Genomic DNA, 20819 nt, shown 5'->3' with positions numbered 1-20819 from the left:
TTAAAACCTTTTCTCAATACAGGGGGTGCTGTTTCCACTTTGGAAAATATCGTCTCCAAATTAAACTGCCTCATACTCAATTCTTGCTTGTACAATATGCATATTATTATTACTATTGGATAGAAAACAATCTCTAGTTTCTAAAACCGTTTGAATTATGTCTGTGGGTGAACCAGAACTCTTTCTACAGCGAAAATCATGACAGGACATGCGAAGGTCAGAAAAATAGTCTCTGTTCTCAGATCAGTTTAAAGCTCTGTGTGTGCCCTATGGATCGAAATGAACTGCACCCGCCTTCCCCTGGATGTCAGTAACCAATGAGAAGTGGAATGGAGTCTCTACGTATTTCTCAGAGCTTATAAAGCCCCAAGGAACGAAGTGCGCTCTCTTTTCGACTTCCGCCATTACGCAACGCAAGACCTCAGGATAGCATTTTGAAACGCTCAGTTATCGGCCTTAGATATGTCCGTCTGTAATTTAATTCGATATAGGTGTTAGAAACATCATAACGAAGTTATTTTAAACCGAGTTATATCAGTTTATGCGAGTATATTGCTATTTTCGGTATTTCCTTAGTATTGCACTTTGGCCATTTGGGCATGTCTGTGCGACATAGCTATTGTTAGCTGCTAGTTCCGAAGTTGAAGAGGACGTTTTACAACAAAGCAACAATTCTTTTGGACAAAGGACAACTTGCCCAAGATTCTGATGGAAGCTCGTCCAAAAGTAAGAACTATTCATGATTTTATTCCGTATTTATGTGGAAAAATGTAAACGCATTTGTCGGCCATTGTTGCGGCACTAGTCTGGCTGTAACGCACACTGTATGTCTACTAACGTTAATTTTAAAAATCTAACTCAGCGGTTGCATTAATAACTAATGCATCTTTCATTAGCTGTCCAACCTGTATTTTTTTTGTCAATCTAATCGATAAATAATCGTAAACTTAGGTGCCTTTCCAAGATGGCGCCGGACAGAATGCATGCCATGTTTTGACAGATTACATTGCATAACAACGATTTGTGATGCTAAATATGCACATTTTCGAACAAACTCTATATGCATTGTGTAATATGATGTTACAGGACTGTCATCTGAAGAATTCTGAGAAGGTTAGTGAAAAAATTAATATATTTTGGTGGTGATAACGTTATCGCGCTTTTTGCCTTGAATCAATGCTGGGGTGATGTTAGCTCATGTGGTATGCTAATATAACGATATATTGTGTTTTCGCTGTAAAACACTTAGAAAATCTGAAATATTGTCTGGATTCACAAGATCTGTGTCTTTCAATTGCTGCACGCTGTGTATTTTTAAGAAATGTTTTAGGATGAGTAATTAGGTAATACACGTTGCTCTCTGTAGTTATTCTAGTCGCTTTGGTGAGTTTTGTGATAGTGGCTGCAATGGTAAACTATGATTTATACCTGAAAAATGCACATTTTTCTAAAAAAACATATGATATACCATAAATATGTTATCAGACTGTCATCTTATGAAGTTGTTTCTTGGTTAGTGGCTATATATATCTTTATTTAGTCGAATTAGTGATAGCTACTGATGGAGTAAAAAACTGGTGGAGTAAAAAAAGTGGTGTCTTTTGCTAACGTGGTTAGCTAATAGATTTACATATTGTGTCTTCCCTGTAAAACATTTTAAAATTCAGAAATGATGGCTGGATTCACAAGATGTTGGTCTTTCATTTGCTGTATGCTGTGTATTTTTCAGAAATGTTTTAGGATGAGTATTTTGGTAATTGACGTCGGTCTCTGTAATTATTCCGGCTGCTTCCAACGCTATTTCAGATTGCAGCTGCAATGTAGAACTGTGATTTATACCTGAAATATGCAAATTTTTCTAAAAAAACATATGCTATACCATAAATATGTTATCAGACTGTCATCTTATGAAGTTGTTTCTTGGTTAGTGGCTATATATATCTTTATTTGGTCGAAATTGTGAAAGCTGCCCATGCAGGAAAAAAATGGTGGAGAAAAAAAAGTTGTGTCTTTTGCTATCGTGGTTAGCTAATAGATTTACATATTGTGTCTTCCCTGTAAAACATTTTAAAAATCAGAAATGGTGGCTGGATTCACAAGATCTGTATCTTTCATCTGGTGTCTTGGACTTGTGATTTAATGATATTTAGATGCTTGTATTTACTTGTGACGCTATGCTAGGCTATGCTAGTCAGCTTTTTTACTGTGGGGGGTGCTCCCGGATCCGGGTTTGGGAGGAACTAGAAGTTAAACCTGTTGAGGATAGAGGGCGCTATTTTCACTTTGGGGAAAAATCGTGCCCAATTTAAACGGCCTCGTACTCTATTCTTGCTCGTACAATATGCATATTATTATTACTATTGGATAGAAAACACTCTCAAGTTTCTAAAACCGTTTGAATTATATCTGTGAGTAAACAGAACTCATTTTGCAGCAAACTTCCTGTCAGAAAGTGAAAAATCTGAAATCGAGGCTCTGTTCCAGGGCCTCCCTATCATTTTGCTTGAAATGTATGACTATACATGCACTTCATACGCCTTCCACTAGATGTCAATAGGCTGTGAGAGGTGAAATGGGGTTTCTAGGTATTTCTATGGTCAAAAGCGAGAGCTTGGAATGACATGACCCCCGAATTCCTTTGTTCAGGAAGCGCATAAAGGTCATCAGTATTGGCTTCTGAAAACCATTCGCTATAGACGTCTAATATCTCCGGCTTTGATTTTATTTGATAAATGTGATAATATCATCGTAAAGTATGTTTTTTCAATATAGTTTTATCCGATTATTGAATTTTTTTCGGGAGTTTAGGCGTGTTGCGTTCTTTGCATTTGGTGACGATGGACAGCTTAGCGCCACTTGGCTAGTTTTGCTTGCTCATTCGAGAGGGAAAAAGGCCATTCTAAAACCAAACAACGATTGTTCTGGACAAAGGACCCCTTGTACAACATTCTGATGGAAGATCATCAAAAGTAGGACCCATTTATGATGTTATTTCATATATCTGTCGAACATGTTTACTTTTAGTTTGCGCCCAGGGGCGCTCTCTCGCTATAACGTAAGCTGCATGTCGTAATGAAGTTATTTTTAGAATTCTAACACGGCGATTGCATTAAGAACTAGTGTATCTATCATTTCCTATACAACATGTATTTTTTTGTAAAGTTTATGAATAGTTATTTGGTCAGAATAGGTGAGTGTCAGAAATATATATCCGGACATTCTGGGAAAAAGATGCTAAGTTTTCACAATGTATAACCACGGATTTCAGCTCTAAATATGCAAATTTTCGAACAAACCATATATGTATTGTGTAATATGATGTTATAGGACTGTCATCTGATGAAGTTTATGAAGGTTAGTGAAAAAATTAATATCTTTTGCTGGTTTATTCGCTATCGCTAACGTGCCTATTGCTATCGCTAACGTGCCTTGAATGAATGAATGCGGTTGTGTGGTAGGCTATTGTAGTAAGCTAATATAATGCTATATTGTGTTTTCGCTGTAAAACACTTAAAAAATCGGAAATATTGGCTGGATTCACAAGATGTTTGTCTTTCATTTGCTGTACACCATGCATTTTTCAGAAATGTTTTATGATGAGTATTTAGGTATTTCACGTTGGTCTCTATAATTACTCTGGCTGCTTCGGTGCTATTTCTGATGGTAGCTGTGATGGTAGCTGCAATGTAAAACTGATTTATACCTCAAATATGCAAATTTTTCGAACAAAACATCGATTTATTGTATAACATGTTATAAGACTGTCATCTGATGAAGTTGTTTCTTGGTTAGTTTGGTTGGTTCTTGGTTAGTTTGGTTGGTTATGTGCAAGCTACCTGTGCTGTGAAAAATGTCTGTGCTTTTTTGTATTTGGTGGTGAGCTAACATAAATATACGTGGTGTTTTCGCCGTAAAACATTTTAAAAATCGGACATGTTGACTGGATTCACAAGATGTTTATCTTTCATTTGCTGTATTGGACTTGTTAATGTGTGAAAGTTAAATATTTCAAAAAAATATTTTTTGAATTTCGCGCTCTGCCTTTTCAGTGGAATCTGGGAGGAGTTCCGCTAGCGGAACCCCGGGGCTAGACAGGTTAAAGTCTAAAAGTATTTGGTTTAAAACATACTTAAGTATCAAAAGTAAAAGTATAAATAATTTCAAATTCCTTATATTAAGCAAACCAGACTGCAACATTTTCTTGTTTTTTTTTAAATATACGGATAGCCAGGGCCATACTCCAACATTCAGACATAATTTACAAACGAAGCATGTGTGTTTAGTGAGTACACCGAATCAGAGGCAGTAGGGATGACCAGGGATGTTCTCTTGATAAGTGTGTGAATTAAACAAATTTCTCGTGTCCCGCTAAGCATTCAAAATGTAACGAGTACTTTTGGATGTCAAGGAAAATGTATGGAGTAAAAAGTATAATATCTTCTTAAGGAATGTAGTGAAGTAAAAGTAAAAGTAGTCAAATATATAAATAGTAAAGTACAGATACCCCAAAAAACTACTTAAGTCAAAATACTTTAAAGTACTACTTAAGTACTTTACACCACTGCAGGACAAGCACACTACCTCCTCTGCTATCAAGGTTAAAACCTCTTGGCAGAGGCTGTACTACCTTATAGGCCTTTTCACATTGCATGCTGTAGCCCAGTGCTACCCACAATTAATATTCAAATTAAGGGACAACAGAACTCTGTGATTGGCTGGCCCCAAAACGCTGGTACTAAGAAGAGCACTCTTAGCTCCCAAGTGTCAGGGGGCTCCCGAGTGGCGCAGCCGTCTATGGCACAACATCTCAGTGCAAGAGGTGACACTACAGTCACTGGTTTAAATCCAGGCTGAATCACATCCAGCCGGGATTGGGCAGCGCACAATTGGCCCAGCGTCGTCCGGGTTTGGCTGGGGTAGGCCGTCATTGTAAATAAGAATTAAAAATAAAAATAATGTAGTAACATGAACATTATACATGAGTCTTAGCCATGTGTCTGCCCTTACCTGTGCTTCCAGAGAGGTGAGGCATGGCTTCAATCATTTAGAAGCTGGAAGGGCCAGCTAGTGTAGACTCAGGATGGACAGAAAAGGAAGATAGAGTTGCTGGAGCTTCTTTCTCTGCCTCCTTTTTCTTATTATCCAGATTTATACCCCGGCTGTCAATCCTACAGGAAATAAAACAACAACAAAACAAACGGCTAGTTCTTCTTTATTTAATTAAATTAGATTTTACATACAAAATCAAAAGGTATCCATCTCAAAATAGTCTTCATGCAAAACAGAACTTAGATCACTTGATAAAAAAAACTTAGGGGCTTTCAAATGCAAGCCCTGCTACTCTCGAATGTGTCTCTCTTAACCTCTTAAATGTAACTAAATGTAATCGAAAATGTAATCTACGTAAGCCCCAAAAGTAATTATTGAGCCATTAACAATAGTAATGTTGCATACTCCAAGAAAGGTTAAAATCTCACCTTTCTGGTAAAAAGAAATAGTAAAAAATTGCTGAGGTGTAGTCATTTTTGAGGACCCAAGCTCAAGTACACCGTACAAACATGATGAAAATATGAAATATTTTATATGATGTATTTCCTATTCAACAAAACTGTATGAATTAGGCTTGAAATGATTTTTTTTCTAAATATAGTATAATTAATTTATAAAACGACTAACTATAATATTTCAGCTTCCTGTAAAATACAGAATTTGTATATTTAGTGTTGGAGAAAATATGCATACTTTCTCAAGCTCTCTCTTGATCAAAAAGTCTGCCCCCATCGCTGTGAACCTCTCACAGAACTCAAGCTTGGCTTCCTGAACTTGTTAGGAACTCGCCTTTCATCTCATATTAATCTTGTCCGTCTATGACAAATGACTGACATGTACAGTGGGGAGAACAAGTATTTGATACACTGACAATTTTGCAGGTTTTCCTACTTACAAAGCATGTAGAGGTCTGTAATTTTTATCATAGGTACACTTCAACTGTGAGAGAAGGAATCTAAAACAAAAATCCAGAAAATCGCATTGTATGATTTTTAAGTAATTAATTTGCATTTTATTGCATGACATAAGTATTTGATACATCAGAAAAGCAGAACTGAATATTTGGTACAGAAACCTTAGTTTGCAATTACAGAGATCATACGTTTCCTGTAGTTCTTGACCAGGTTTGCACACACTGCAGCAGGGATTTTGGCCCACTCCTCCATACAGACCTTCTCCAGATCCTTCAGGTTTCGGGGCTGTCGCTGGGCAATACGGACTTTCGGCTCCCTCCAAAGATTTTCTATTGGGTTCAGGTCTGGAGACTGGCTAGGCCACTCCAGGACCTTGAGATGCTTCTTACAGAGCCACTCCTTAGTTGCCCTGGCTGTGTGTTTCAGGTCATTGTCATGCTGGAAGACCCAGCCACGACCCATCTTCGATGCTCTTACTGAGGGAAGGAGGTTGTTGGCCAAGATCTCGCGATACATGGCCCCATCCATCCTCCCCTCAATACGGTGCAGTCGTCCTGTCCCCTTTGCAGAAAAGCATCCCCAAAGAATGATGTTTCCACCTCCATGCTTCACGGTTGGGATGGTGTTCTTGGGGTTGTACTCATCCTTCTATTCCTCCAAACACGGCGAGTGGAGTTTAGAGCAAAAAGCTCTATTTTTGTCTCATCAGACCACATGACCTTCTCCCATTCCTCCTCTGGATCATCCAGATGGTCATTGGCAAACTTCAGACGGGCCTGGACATGCGCTGGCTTGAGCAGGGGGACCTTGCGTGCGCTGCAGGATTTTAATCCATGACGGCGTAGTGTGTTACTAATGGTTTTCTTTGAGACTGTGGTCCCAGCTCTCTTCAGGTCATTGACCAGGTCCTGCCGTGTAGTTCTGGGCTGATCCCTCACATTCCTCATGATCATTGATGCCCCACGAGGTGAGATCTTGCATGGAGCCCCAGACCGAGGGTGATTGACCGTCATCTTGAACTTCTTCCATTTTCTAATAATTGTGCCAACAGTTGTTGCCTTCTCACCAAGCTGCTTGGCTATTGTCCTGTAGCCCATCCCAGCCTTGTACAGGTCTACAATTTATCCCTGATGTCCTTACACAGCTCTCTGGTCTTGGCCATTGTGGAGAGGTTGGAGTCTGTTTGATTGAGTGTGTGGACAGGTGTCTTTTATACAGGTAACGAGTTCAAACAGGTGCAGTTAATACAGGTAATGAGTGGAGAACAGGAGGGCTTCTTAAAGAAAAACTAACAGGTCTGTGAGAGCCGGAATTCTTACTGGTTGGTAGGTGATCAAATACTTATGTCATGCAATAAAATGCAAATTAATTACTTAAAAATCATACAATGTGATTTTCTGGATTTTTGTTTTAGATTCCGTCTCTCACAGTTGAAGTGTACCTATGATAAAAATGACAGACCTCTACATGCTTTGTAAGTAGGAAAACCTGCAAAATCGGCAGTGTATCAAATACTTGTTCTCCCCACTGTATGTAGTTCTGTCCTTGAGCTGTTCTTGTCTATTAATGTTCTGTATTATGTCATGTTTGGTGTGGACCCCAGGAAGAGCAGCTGCTGCTTTCGCAACAGCTAATGGGGATCCTAATAAAATACCTCAAATAACAAATACTAAACAACGTGTTTGTTTCAAATCTATGAATTATTTTAGATTACTGGCTATAAATCGATCCACAGTGCTACAGTGATGAAACCACTCTCTCCTGACGTGTTACGATGTAAGGATTTCAGGCATAAGTGGCGGCAGGTAGCCTAGTGGTTAGATCGTTGGACCAGTAACCGAAAGTTTGCTAGATCGAATCCCTGAGCTGACAAGGTAAAAACCTGTCATTCTGCCCCTGAACAAGGCAGTTAACCCACTGTTCCTAGGCCGTCATTGTAAATAAGAATTTGTTGTTAGTAAAAAAATTATAATATTTGTTGTTAGTGGCAATGAGGTAGGTTGCAGCCCGGAGTTGATGGACAGTTGGAAGAGCAAATTAAATGGTAGGAGGGACATCCCAGCTTCAAGTGGTGTCAGATTTCATATTCTGCTTCACACAGGCAGAAGATACATACTCTTGTGTCCATAAGAATCAGGGCTACTGCTCAACGCACATTTTGATTTATAAGCGAAAATGTCGATGAGAACCGGTACTCGACCACGCAGGTCCCCAAAATAGGGGACTTTACTTTACAAGCAGTTTAAAAAAATCTTAATACTAAGAGTTAAAGGTCCAATGCAGTTGTTTTTATTTATTTTTACCTCAATATCAAAATAATTTCTGGGTAACAATTTCTTAAGCAAGAATTTTCTAGGACTTTCTGGGAGTGGTCTGAGTGGGGAGGGGGAAACTGAAAATTAGATGTTATTGGCAGAGAGGTTTGGAACTCTCTTATTGGTCTAATTTACTGCATGGTGATGTCACCATGGAAGGCCAAAACTCCATCCCACCAAAGCAGGCTGAAATGTCAGGTAGTCTTGTTAGACAGCTCTTACACTAAAAGGGCATTATCATTATTTTCACAATTTCACAGTGTTATTTCACCCTCAGTGTGGAAATACATAAAATCACATTTTTGACTGCACTGGGCCTTTTTATTTTATTTATTTAATTTTACCGTTATTTTACCAGGTAAGTTGACTGAGAACACGTTCTCATTTGCAGCAACGACCTGGGGAATAGTTACAGGGGAGAGGAGGGGGATGAATGAGCCAATTGTAAACTGGGGATTATTAGGTGACCGTGATGGTTGAGGGCCAGATTGGGAATTTAGCCAGGACACCGGGGTTAACACCCCTACTCTTACGATAAGTGCCATGGGATCTTTAATGACCTCAGAGAGTCAGGACACCCGTTTTAACGTCCCATCCGAAAGACGGCACCCTACACAGAGCAGTGTCCCCAATCACTGCCCTGGGGCATTGGGATCTTTGTTTAGACCAGAGGAAAGAGTGCCTCCTACTGGCCCTCCAACACCACTTCCAGCAGCACCTGGTCTCCCATCCAGGGACTGACCAGGACCAACCCTGCTTAGCTTCAGAAGCAAGCCAGCAGTGGTATGCAGGGTGGTATGCTGCTGGCTAAATGTAAAGGCACTGGGCCTTTAATGTGCTGTGTTCAGTTTCTTGATGGAGTAGGGCCAGCAGAGCTGATCGGGAATGGGAAAACGTTCACACCTGTGCACCAATATGGCTGACTGTGGAGTCATGGGAAGTGTAGTGTGGGTTTTCTAAAAGGGAGAGGACAGCATTTCCCTAAGGCTGCACCTGTTGACACTATAGCCTACATAGTTATGGACTTATGATTGAAATTGACATACCAATTAAAATACTGTATAGTACTCACTTCTCATCCCTCACAGGCATATAGGCGCACAATAGCTCTGTTTCGAATGCCATACGAGCACACTACTTAGAATTAAATAATGTCATGTGCATGCATTCAAAATAGTATGCTAATATAAACATTGGAGCGTAGCCATTTCCTCAAGCGAGACATAGTCAACCTGAGAAATAAGTGTGGGAGGTCAGGAAACCCGTACCACCTTCTTTCATGGACACGTCAGTCCATGCTCCATCATACAGCCTGCAGTGATTGACACTAACTGTGTGTGTGTGTGAGAGAGACACACCACCCTGTGCTGAACCAAAAAAAGCCGTTGGAAACGAGACAAAAAACTGTTACTATTCCCTGTTACGTATACGGTTGACCTTTCTTATCTGTTAATTATATTTCATTTATTTATTTGATCATTAAAAGTACATTAAAAGGCTCTGGTTTACTACGGTATACCTAAAAAAATACATTATTGAGGACAATATACATTAAAGCCCAAAGGCTTATTTCCATTGTGGTCCTCTAAATACCAAATTGCCCCATTAACGTTTTCAGCTGATTTGTATGGGTTATCTATCCTTGGTAATCATTTGTGTAATCCTATAGATGGTGCTGAAATAATCTGTAGAAAACGACACCATGGCATCTTTTCCCACCATGGAAAATGACTCACAGATAACAGAAGGGCGCTCTGTGTGTGTGTGTGTGTGTGTGTGTGTGTGTGTGTGTGTGTGTGTGTGTGTGTGTGTGTGTGTGTGTGTGTGTGTGTGTGTGTGTGTGTGTGTGTGTGTGTGTGTGTGTGTGTGTGTGTGTGTGTGTGTGTGTGTGTGTGTGAGAAAGAGGGAGAGAGATTGTGTTGGTGTGTGTGCATGTGTGTGTGTGACTGAAGGTGTGTGTGTGTAACCTGCATTACATGATTATCCCGTACTATAAACAAAAGCACGCATCAATCTTCTCCATTAACTTACAAACCCAAACAACATAATCATACAAATGAAAAGTTGAACCCAAACAACATGATGATTGCATGCCTGCACCATACACTGCATCTTACTTTATCTTCCCTGGAAAAACTAACTGTGTGTGTGTGTGTGTGTTACCCATAAATGAAAGTTTAGAGAATGTTATGGCTAGTGGCTACCAATTGGGGTCAGATTCCTTTTAAATTCAGAAGGTAAACTGGCATTTCTCAATGCTTCTCAATGAGAACATTTTGAATTTGAGTTGAATTCCTGAAATGACTGAATTGAAATGGCATTGACCCTAACCATGGTACCTAATTGTTCACCCCGCTCCCACCTAGGAGGAGGAGACAGTACAGGTGCATCAAAACTGGGACCGAGAGTTTGATAAGCAGCTTATAACTTCAGGCCATCATACTGTTAAACAGCCACCACTAGCCGGCCTCCGCCCAGTTCCCTGCCCTGAACCGTAGTCACTTTAACTAGCCCCCGGTGATCTACCCTGCACTTTAGAGACTGCTTTGCGCTGAGTTGCAGTTCATATAAGTCAGTCAGTCAATTTAAATAAATAAATTAGATCCTAATCTACGGATTTCACATGACTTGGCAGGGGTGCAGCCATGGGTGGGCCTGCGAGGTCATAGGCCCCACCCCCCCTTAGACAGTCCCACAGGTGACAAAGCCGGATGTGGTGCTGGCGTGGTTACATGTGGTCTGCGTTTGCGAGGCCGGTTTGATGTACTGCCAAATTCTCTAAAACAACGTTGGAGGCAGCTTACGGTAGAAAAATTTACATTCAATTCTCTGACAACAGCTCTGGTGGATATTCCTGTAGTCAGCATGCCAATTGCACGCTCCCTCAAAACTTGAGACATCTGTGGCATTGTGTTGTGTGACAAAACTGCACATTTTAAAGTGGCCTTTTATTGTCCCCAGCACAATGCGCACCTGTGTAATGATCATGCTGTTTAATCAGCTTCTTGATATGCCACACCTGTCAGGTGGATTATCTTGGAAAAGGATAAATGCTCACTAACAGGGATATAAATACATTGATGCACAACATTTGAGAGAAATAAGGTTTCTGTGCGTATGGAAAATTTTGGGGATTTTCTATTTCAGCTCATGAAACTTGGGACCAACACTTTACGTGTGGCGTTTATATATTTTTTTCAGTGTACACTGTATATACAGTGCATTCAGAAAGTATTCAGACACCTTTACTTTTTCCACATTTTGTTACGTTACAGCCTTATTCTAAAATTAATTACATTGATGAGGGGGAGAACAATCTTCACACAATACACCATAATGACAAAGCAAAACCCTTTTTTTCCCAGAAATGTTTGCATATTTATAAAAATAATTCACCGGAAATATCACATTTGCATAAGTATTCCGACCCTTTACTCAGTACGTTGTTTAAGCACCTTTGGCAGTGATTACAGCCCTGAGTCTTCTTGGGTATCATGAAAAAAGCTTGGCACAACTGTATTTGGGGTGTTTCTCCCATTCTTCTCTGCAGATCCTCTCAAGCTCTGTCAGGTTGGATTGGGAGTATCGCTGCACAACTATCTTCAGGTCTCTCCAGAGATTCGATCGGGCTCAAGTCCGGGCTCTGGCTGGGCCACTCTATGGGCATTCGAAACCACTCCTGCTTTGTTTTGCATGTGTGCTTATGGTCGTTGTCCTGTTGACAGGTGAACCTTTGACCCAGTCTGAGGTCCTGAGTGCTCTTGAGCAGGTTTTCATCAAGGATCTTTCTGTACTTTGCTCCATTTATCTTCCCCTCGATCCTGACTAGTCTCCCAGTCCCTGCCACTGAAAAACATCCCCACAGAATGATGCTGCCACCACCATGCTTCACCTTAGGGACGGTGCCAGGTTTCCTCCAGACGTGATGCTTGGCATTAATGCCAAAGTGTTCAATCTTGGTTTCATCAGACCAGAGAATCTTGTTTCTGCTTTACGTGCCTTTTGGCAAACTCCAAGCGGGCTGTCATGTGCCTTTTACTGAGGAGTGGCTTCCGTCTGGTCACTCTACCATAAAGGCCTGATTGGTGTAGTGCTGCAGAGATGGTTGTCCTTCTGGAAGGTTCTCCCATCTCCACAGAGGAGCTCTGTCAAAGTGACCATCAGGTTCTTGGTCATCTCCCTGACCAAGGCCCTTCATCCCCGATTGCTCAGTTTGGCCAGGCGGCCAGCTCTAGGAAGAGCCTTGGTGGTTCCAAACTTCTTCCATTTAAGAATGATGGAGGTCACTGTGTTCTTGGGGACCTTCAATGCTGCAGACAATTTTGGGTACCATCCCCAGATCTGTGCCAAGACACAATCCTGTCTTGGAACTCTACGGACAATTTATTCGACCTCATGGCTTGTTTTTTGCTCTGACATGCACTGTCAACTCTTATATAGACAGGTGTGTGTGTGCTGACAAACTGCCTGGGAGCTGCTCAGTGGTGAAACTCCTCCTCCTTCAATCAGTGGTGAACCAGGTGGAACAAATCTTCCAGGCAATCAGGGCGTGCCAGCACCTGGCTCTGCTGTTGTCTTTAGACCGCAGTGAGAGGAGCATTTATAACACCACAAGACCAAGGAAACTTCATCTTTGTGATCAAGGTGACTGTGCAAGTCCAAGCCCTCCACAAAACTGTGAAAGACAGCCGGTAAGCGCCATATTGGCCATGCTTGACTATACTGACTTAAGCAGTGCACTGCTAATGATACTCCGGAAAACACAGACTCTTAACTCTTAACTTTGATAGGACTTTTGCAGTGGTATTTATAACTTCAAATGTTGTTTGTGGGGTATAAAGGAAAAGTAAGAAGAGCCAAATTCATTGTTGACAAAGAACTTGTTTGAAATGGTTAAAAGTAATTTAAACTTTGTAGAAATCTTAGTAAACCAAGTTCTTAATTCAGTAACAAATGTATAGTCTAAAAAATCTTTGGCTAAAAAATGAAAGATTTGTCTGTTTAAAACTACTGATTAGAAAATAAATGTAATTTTTTACTACTAAAAATATTTTGAATGTATTTGGCTAAAATGCAAATTTAGATAAAAATATACTGATTCTGCTCATTTGATTAAAAATGGTGGGTTTCTATTTTGGGAAACATTTGCTTAAAAGTGGAAACCTTGTATTTTATAATGGCAGAAATGTGTTTATCTGAGGTGAATGTGGATAATTTTGTGTATTTAATTAGGCTGTCAACTCAAATAATAACTTGTATTTGTCATCTCTTTTTTGAGGTTTTTCACCTGTTTACTGCCAACCAAAGAATGGTAAATAAAAGACAAACAACTGATTCCATGGCTGTTTATTGAGTGAAATCCAGTTAAAATCTTCATGTGGAGGGACTGTCCTTTTCAAGTAGGGAATTGCACAAGAAAGAGGTCAAAACTTGACAGTGAAAAACTGTGGCTCAAGACTGGAAAAGGACCAGAAAAGTGACCACACGTGTCCAGAGAGACAAGTAAAGACTGTTCCCGCCTGCTGCTGTGATTGAAATGGCTGATTCATTACTGGTGGAGCAGCTAAAGACCGCAAGGACATCAGCGAAGCGTCAGTTTTCCCGTCTGGCCAATAATGTGCTACGAATGCATACAATGATGTCAGAAGAGGAGCTCAGAGACAATTTTAGGAAGCTCACTGCAGAAGCTGGCAAAGTCCTGGAAGCCAACGATGATGTAGAGGGGCAATGTATTGAAGAAAACTCTGATGCAGAGGAGTTGAGCGAGCAGCAGAAGTCTGACTTGGTCAAAACAGCCAATGAGTGTGAGAAAAAACTGCAAGAGCTAAAGGACCTCATACAAAAGACATTGTGGGCCAATTTCGGGGAATATGAACTGACACAAGCAATTACAACAGCAGAGTCGCAAGCAGAAAACGTGGGAGCTGTGGACCCAAGTAAAAACCCAGATGCATATCTCTTCATGATCGGACAACTAGAGAAACTTGTGAAGGCTGCGAAGGAGGTGCATAAACATTGGAAGTGCTGGGCCCCCCCAGCAGAGCAACAACATTTCCAGAGTCGTATCAAAGACCTTGAAACTATCCTGCCAATTCTCACAATAAGACAAGCAGACTTTACAGGGGCACACGTTAGAGGAGAAACCAGCAGATTGAGTACTACTTCAAACAGTTCTGTGGCCACACCAGCAATTAAATTAAAGCCTACTGAACTCCCAAAGTTTTCTGGCATCCGCCGAGAGTTTCACCGGTGGAAAAAAGACTGGGAAGCGCTCCAGATGCAGGGAGAACCTACTGGATCCAGAGAGGTTAAAAAGTTCCAACTTCTCGACAGTGTGGGTGAGAAGACCATACGAGACCTTCACCTTACAACTTACACAACTGCTGAGGAGGTTTTCCGGGTCTTGGAGAACCGCTTTGGAAATAAGACAACTATAGCCCTTGAGATAGTAGAAGAGCTCCAAAGACTCCAAGCAGTTAAAGGTAACCAGCCCAGGAGGATTGTTGAGCTCATCCAATCTGTAGAAAAAGCCCTGGTCGATCTGAACGAGCTTGGCAAGACCGGTGCTATAAAGAACCCTCCTGTAACAAAGACAATAGAGAGTAAACTTCCTGATGGCCTGAAGAAGGAATGGCTTCTTCATGTAGCTGGCAAAGGTGATGAAGCTGAAGAAGACAAGCGATTTGACTACCTCCACAAGTTTCTTCAAGGTCAAGAAGCCATCTATGAGAAGCTGGACCAACTGAGAGAGGAGGAACCAAAACCGAAATTTGAACCTCGGCAAGCTCGAACCAGAACCTCCACCCAACTAAGCGACCAGGCTCAAGGATGTGTGGTCTGCGGAGACTGCAAGCATAAGAAAAGGCTATATTTCTGCCAAAAGTTTCGCACGCTTAAGCTGTCAGAGAAAAGAGATGCTGTCAGGAGGCTGGGAGCCTGCAAAAGATGCCTGGAGATTCACAAGGAAGGTGACTATTGTAAATCAGAGTTTCTGTGCAGGAGGCCAGACTGCATAGAACAGCGTGCTACAGAACACCACTATTACCTCTGCCCGAGAGCTGGTACATCCAAAGGGAATGTCGTCCAGAGGTCCAATAACAGCAAAGTGGGAGGTGACACAAGAGAGCGTTATACCCAAGCCCAAGAAGAGTTCATTAAAAGTCTCTCACCTGAACTTGCAGAGAAGTGTTGCAATGCCTTTTGCAACACTATAGCCAGAACCTCTCTTGTGTCCAACCAACCCAGTCTTCTAGCAGAGAATGGAATAGTGGAGTGGCCAGTCATCATGATGCTCTTAGAGGTCACGGCCAATGCAGGACAAAAAGTTGGGACTTTGATCGACCTGGCATCGGATACAAACTATATAACTCATGATGCAGCTGATCGTTTGAACCTTAGAAGTGAAGCCATAACCCTTGTTGTCCATGGTGTGGGAGGAATGAAAGTTCAAGTCACCACAAAACGGTACCTCCTAAAGATCCGGGTCCGCACAGAGCAAGGCAATGTCAGATCCCACCAACTCCTCTGCTATGGTTTGGATAGCATTGCAGAGATTCACAAACATGTGACAGCCAAAAGACTCCAAAAATTCTTTCCAGATGTCCCCCAAAATGAACTTGTTAGACCAAGACAGATACAGCTTTTGATAAGCCATAAGGAAGGGCGACTGGTCCCACAGAAAATACGCACCGTTGGGGACCTTGTACTATGGGATGGGCCATTGGGAAAGACAATTGCAGGGACACACCCTGGTCTGTTTGAAGAGGCTACAGTTACAGCACACCAGTCCAGAGCGCACTTCGCCAGATCCATGAGAACAGCAGCATTGATGTATGAAGAACATATCTGCGCCAAACCTACCATCAAGTCTTCTTATTCTGCTATTTCCACTTGGGATTTTATTGAGTGGTGGAGATGGGATAGCATTGGCGCCCCCTGCACCCCAAAATGTGGAGGATGTCGCTGCGGTAGTTGTCAACTTGGTGGCAAAGAAATGACTCTGGCTGAAGAAAGGGAGCTGGAAGTTGTTAAGGGTGGCCTGACTTATGTTGGTGCTGATGACCACAGTGATAGTCCACACTGGCATGCAAGGTATCCATGGCTCATTGACCCATCTACATTGCCAAACAACATAAAAGCAGGGGAGGCAACCTTTCTCAGAACAGAGAGACAGCTCGCCAAAGAACCGCAGTGGAAAAAAGCCTATGGTGCTCAAGTCCACGAAATGGTTGACCGCCGGGCTGCAAGAAAGCTGACCAAAGAGGATCTAACCAACTGGAATGGACCTGTCTGGTATATTAGTCATCTTATCGCACCCAACCCCCACTCTGTTACAACTCCGGTAAGACTTGTCTGGAACAGCAGTCAGAAGTACAAAGGCCAAAGTCTCAATGACCTTCTGATGAAAGGCCCTGACGTTCTCAATCCGATTCGAGCTGTCCTCCTCAAGTTCCGCCAAGGCTCCTACGCCGCTCTAGGAGACGTCAGAAAAATTTACAATTCTGTGTGGCTCGAGGAGAGGGAAGTCCATCTACACCGGTTCTTGTGGCGGGATTCAGAGGGCGATGAGGTGGAACAATACGCTATAACCAGAGTGAATATCGGGGACAAGCCAGCAGGGTGCATAGCACAACTGGCCATGAGGGAGACGGCTAACCTGCCTCAATTCAGCCACCTCACAGATGAATGCCAAGTATTACATGAACACAGCTACGTCGATGACATCTTGACATCCCACAACTGCCGTGAAAAACTCGAAGTCATCACAAAGAATGTGGAGCTGATTCTAAAAGCAGGAGGGTTTGCACTGAAGCCTTGGGTCTTCTCAGGCCAAAATAAAGGAGAAAGAGAAAAGGCATCACCAAATATTGTTGTCCTGCCAAATCAGCTTAAGGAGGAAGACAACAAGGCGCTCGGTCTCGGCTACATTGTGGATGAAGACATGTTGCATGTCATGGTGAGGGTCAACTTCTCCAGGCGGGTGAAAAAGATGAGACTTGGGCAAGACTTACTGCTAGAAGAAGTACGAGCACAGACACCAGACCCGCTGACAAGACGTGAACTGCTGAGTCAAGGCTGGTTTGTACGACCCAGTTGGCCTGACAACGCCATCAAAGCAAAGAGGGGCTATCTTGGTCCGAAGGGCATTCCAAGAGGCAAAACCAAAGTGCAGCATGGTCAAGGACACATGGGACCTTCCCCTGTCGGATGAGCTCCGCAAAGATGCAATTGGAATTTTTGAGGAGTACGTCCAGCTAAGCAAAGTAATGTTCCCAAGAGCTCTTACTCCACCAAAGGCAACAACTGAACCAGTCGCTGTCACTTTTTCAGATGGCAGTGAAAGCTCCTATGGTGCTGTCCTCTACCTGCGGTGGAACTGCAACAAACAATTAACAATTCGACTAGTGGAGTCAAAAGCAAAGCTGACACCACTAGACCAGAAGGGGGATGCAGTCAAAGCGGAACTTTGCGGTGCAGTCTTTGCAAGCCGCCTGAAAAAGTACTTTGAACAGCATACCCAGATCCAGATAAAAAGGTGGTACCATTTGTTAGACAGTCAGACTGTTCTTGGAGCTATCCAGCGTGAAAGCTATGGATTTCAGACTTTCTTCGCTAATAGAATTGGAGAGATCCAAGAGAGCACACGGCTACAGGACTGGTGGTGGATCCCTGGACCACTCAACATAGCCGACATTATCACTCGAGGAGCTGGGCCAAAGGAACTTGATGCCCATTCAGAGTGGCAGCAAGGGCCAGAGTTTCTATATCTTCCAGAGAGCGAGTGTCCAATTATGTCGTCAAAAGATGTGTCTGTGACAGCTCGAGAGAGCATTAACAATATGCAAAAGAAGTCATTTGTGGCAGCACTCACCAGAGCCCAAGCGAAAAGAAGTCTTCCAAGTCTTGTGGGACGATTTCCTGCTGGTGCAGCTGTCCTAAACTTGGTGGATGAGAGGCGCTTTAGTAGCCTAAAGTGTCTAATCAAGACTGTTGCTTTTATCTGGAGAGCCGCCAAAAAGTTTAGATCTGCAACAAAGTCCATCGAGACCCCAAAGTGGGAGGCGATTCCCACAAAAGGAGTTATCACCGCCACAGAACGTCAAGAGGCAATAAGAGACATCTATCTTGCTGCTCAAGAGGGGGTGACGTTCCCAACTACCACTACGGACTGCTTGGTTGTGTACAGAGAGCCAGAGTCTGGGTTACTAGTCTGCGGTGGGAGAATCCATGGCTTCAGGGAGGATGGCACTGCAGTTCCCCTTCTGCCTTTCAATGCATGGGTCTCTACTTTATTGGCACGGGAGGCGCACGATGAGGGTCATGAAGGTGTGGCTGCAACCCTGCTGAAAATGAGGAGGAAAGCCTGGGTCATCCAAGGAAGAAAAATTTCCCAAAAAGTAGTGGATAACTGCCTTTTCTGCAAAAAGTCAAGAGCAAGAAGGTGCGAACAGGTAATGGCTGACTTACCTGCTGAAAGAGCCACACCTGCAGCTCCGTTTGAGTTCACTACAGTCGACCTCTTCGGACCGTACCTTGTCAAAGATGACATCAAGAAACGGGTCTCAATGAAAGTGTGGGGTGTCGTCTTCAGCTGTATGGCCAGCAGGGCAATTCATGCAGACCTGGTCAACACAATGTCGACAGAGAGCTTCTTGATGGCTTACCAACGCTTTACTGCAATTAGAGGGCACCCAAGAAAGATCTGGTCCGACCCGGGGACAAACTTCATCGGCGCCAAACCTGTCCTAAGAGAGCTGTACCAGTTCCTGGATGCTCAGAATAGAACTTCAATAGAAGAGATGTCGGCTCAAAAAGGTACCAAATGGGAGTGGACAATTCACACTGCTGACTCACCTCACCGCAATGGGGCTGCTGAAGCCGCTGTTCGCATTCTCAAGAAGGCACTGCAGAGCCTGGGCAACAACACTGGCATTAGCTACAGCGAGCTTCAGACAACACTACAACTTGCTGCAAACCTTGCCAACGAATGCCCAATAGATGCCAGGGTGCAGAGCCACGAAGAAAGCGTGCAGTATGTGTCACCCAACACACTTCTCCTGGGCCGAGCCTCTCCAAGCGGTGAGATCAGAACATTTAACTTTGCGAACTACCCTTACAAGAGACTCAGAGAGATGCAGAACCAGGTCAACAAGTTCTGGAGGTCTTGGAGCCAGCTTGCCGGCCCAAACTTATTTCTGAGAAGTAAATGGCACACTTCATATCGCAACGTTGCTGTCGGAGATATTGTCTGGTTGTGTGACCAAAATGCAATGAGGGGCCAATTCAAGCTAGGAAGGGTGGTGAGTGTTAATCCAGATGCTAAGGGCATTGTTCGAGACGTGAACGTCAAAGTGGTCCAAAGCTCCTGCCTTCCTGTTACAAAACCCGCACTAAACCGGCCATCGGCCAAAGTCCTGAAAGAAGCTACGCAAACCACAGTCCTGCACAGAGATGTTCGACGCCTGGTTGTCTTGCTACCAGTTGAGGATCAAACTCGGAGCTGACCGGCAGTATGTAGGTGCTGATTTACAATCTTTCCATCGGTTCCCGTGGGAAGATTGAGTGGGAGGTGTGCTGACAAACTGCCTGGGAGCTGCTCAGTGGTGAAACTCCTCCTCCTTCAATCAGTGGTGAACCAGGTGGAACAAATCTTCCAGGCAATCAGGGCGTGCCAGCACCTGGCTCTGCTGTTGTCTTTAGACCGCAGTGAAAGGAGCATTTATAACACCACAAGACCAAGGAAACTTCATCTTTGTGATCAAGGTGACTGTGCAAGTCCAAGCCCTCCACAAAACTGTGAAAGACAGCCGGTAAGCGCCATATTGGCCATGCTTGACTATACTGACTTAAGCAGTGCACTGCTAATGATACTCCGGAAAACACAGACTCTTAACTCTTAACTTTGATAGGACTTTTGCAGTGGTATTTATAACTTCAAATGTTGTTTGTGGGGTATAAAGGAAAAGTAAGAAGAGCCAAATTCATTGTTGACAAAGAACTTGTTTGAAATGGTTAAAAGTAATTTAAACTTTGTAGAAATCTTAGTAAACCAAGTTCTTAATTCAGTAACAAATGTATAGTCTAAAAAATCTTTGGCTAAAAAATGAAAGATTTGTCTGTTTAAAACTACTGATTAGAAAATAAATGTAATTTTTTACTACTAAAAATATTTTGAATGTATTTGGCTAAAATGCAAATTTAGATAAAAATATACTGATTCTGCTCATTTGATTAAAAATGGTGGGTTTCTATTTTGGGAAACATTTGCTTAAAAGTGGAAACCTTGTATTTTATAATGGCAGAAATGTGTTTATCTGAGGTGAATGTGGATAATTTTGTGTATTTAATTAGGCTGTCAACTCAAATAATAACTTGTATTTGTCATCTCTTTTTTGAGGTTTTTCACCTGTTTACTGCCAACCAAAGAATGGTAAATAAAAGACAAACAACTGATTCCATGGCTGTTTATTGAGTGAAATCCAGTTAAAATCTTCATGTGGAGGGACTGTCCTTTTCAAGTGGGGAATTGCACAAGAAAGAG

General features: G+C 42.5%; 1 protein-coding gene across 1 annotated transcript in view; it reads right to left on the bottom strand.

Annotated features, from left to right (window-relative positions):
* The window catches only part of mpp3b (MAGUK p55 scaffold protein 3b), a 43211-nt gene that overhangs the window by 13872 nt on the left and 8520 nt on the right, over positions 1-20819 (bottom strand). The window contains exon 2 of the mRNA XM_071390990.1: positions 5008-5168. Coding sequence (XP_071247091.1) covers positions 5008-5044 — 37 coding nt within the window. The 5' untranslated portion in view covers positions 5045-5168. The remainder of the gene's footprint in view (positions 1-5007; positions 5169-20819) is intronic.

Source organism: Salvelinus alpinus, chromosome 3, assembly GCF_045679555.1.
Source record: "Salvelinus alpinus chromosome 3, SLU_Salpinus.1, whole genome shotgun sequence".
In the NCBI taxonomy this organism is placed as follows: domain Eukaryota; kingdom Metazoa; phylum Chordata; class Actinopteri; order Salmoniformes; family Salmonidae; genus Salvelinus; species Salvelinus alpinus.
Note: the sequence above shows the minus strand (reverse complement) of the source record. Positions and strands in the feature narration are given on the sequence as shown.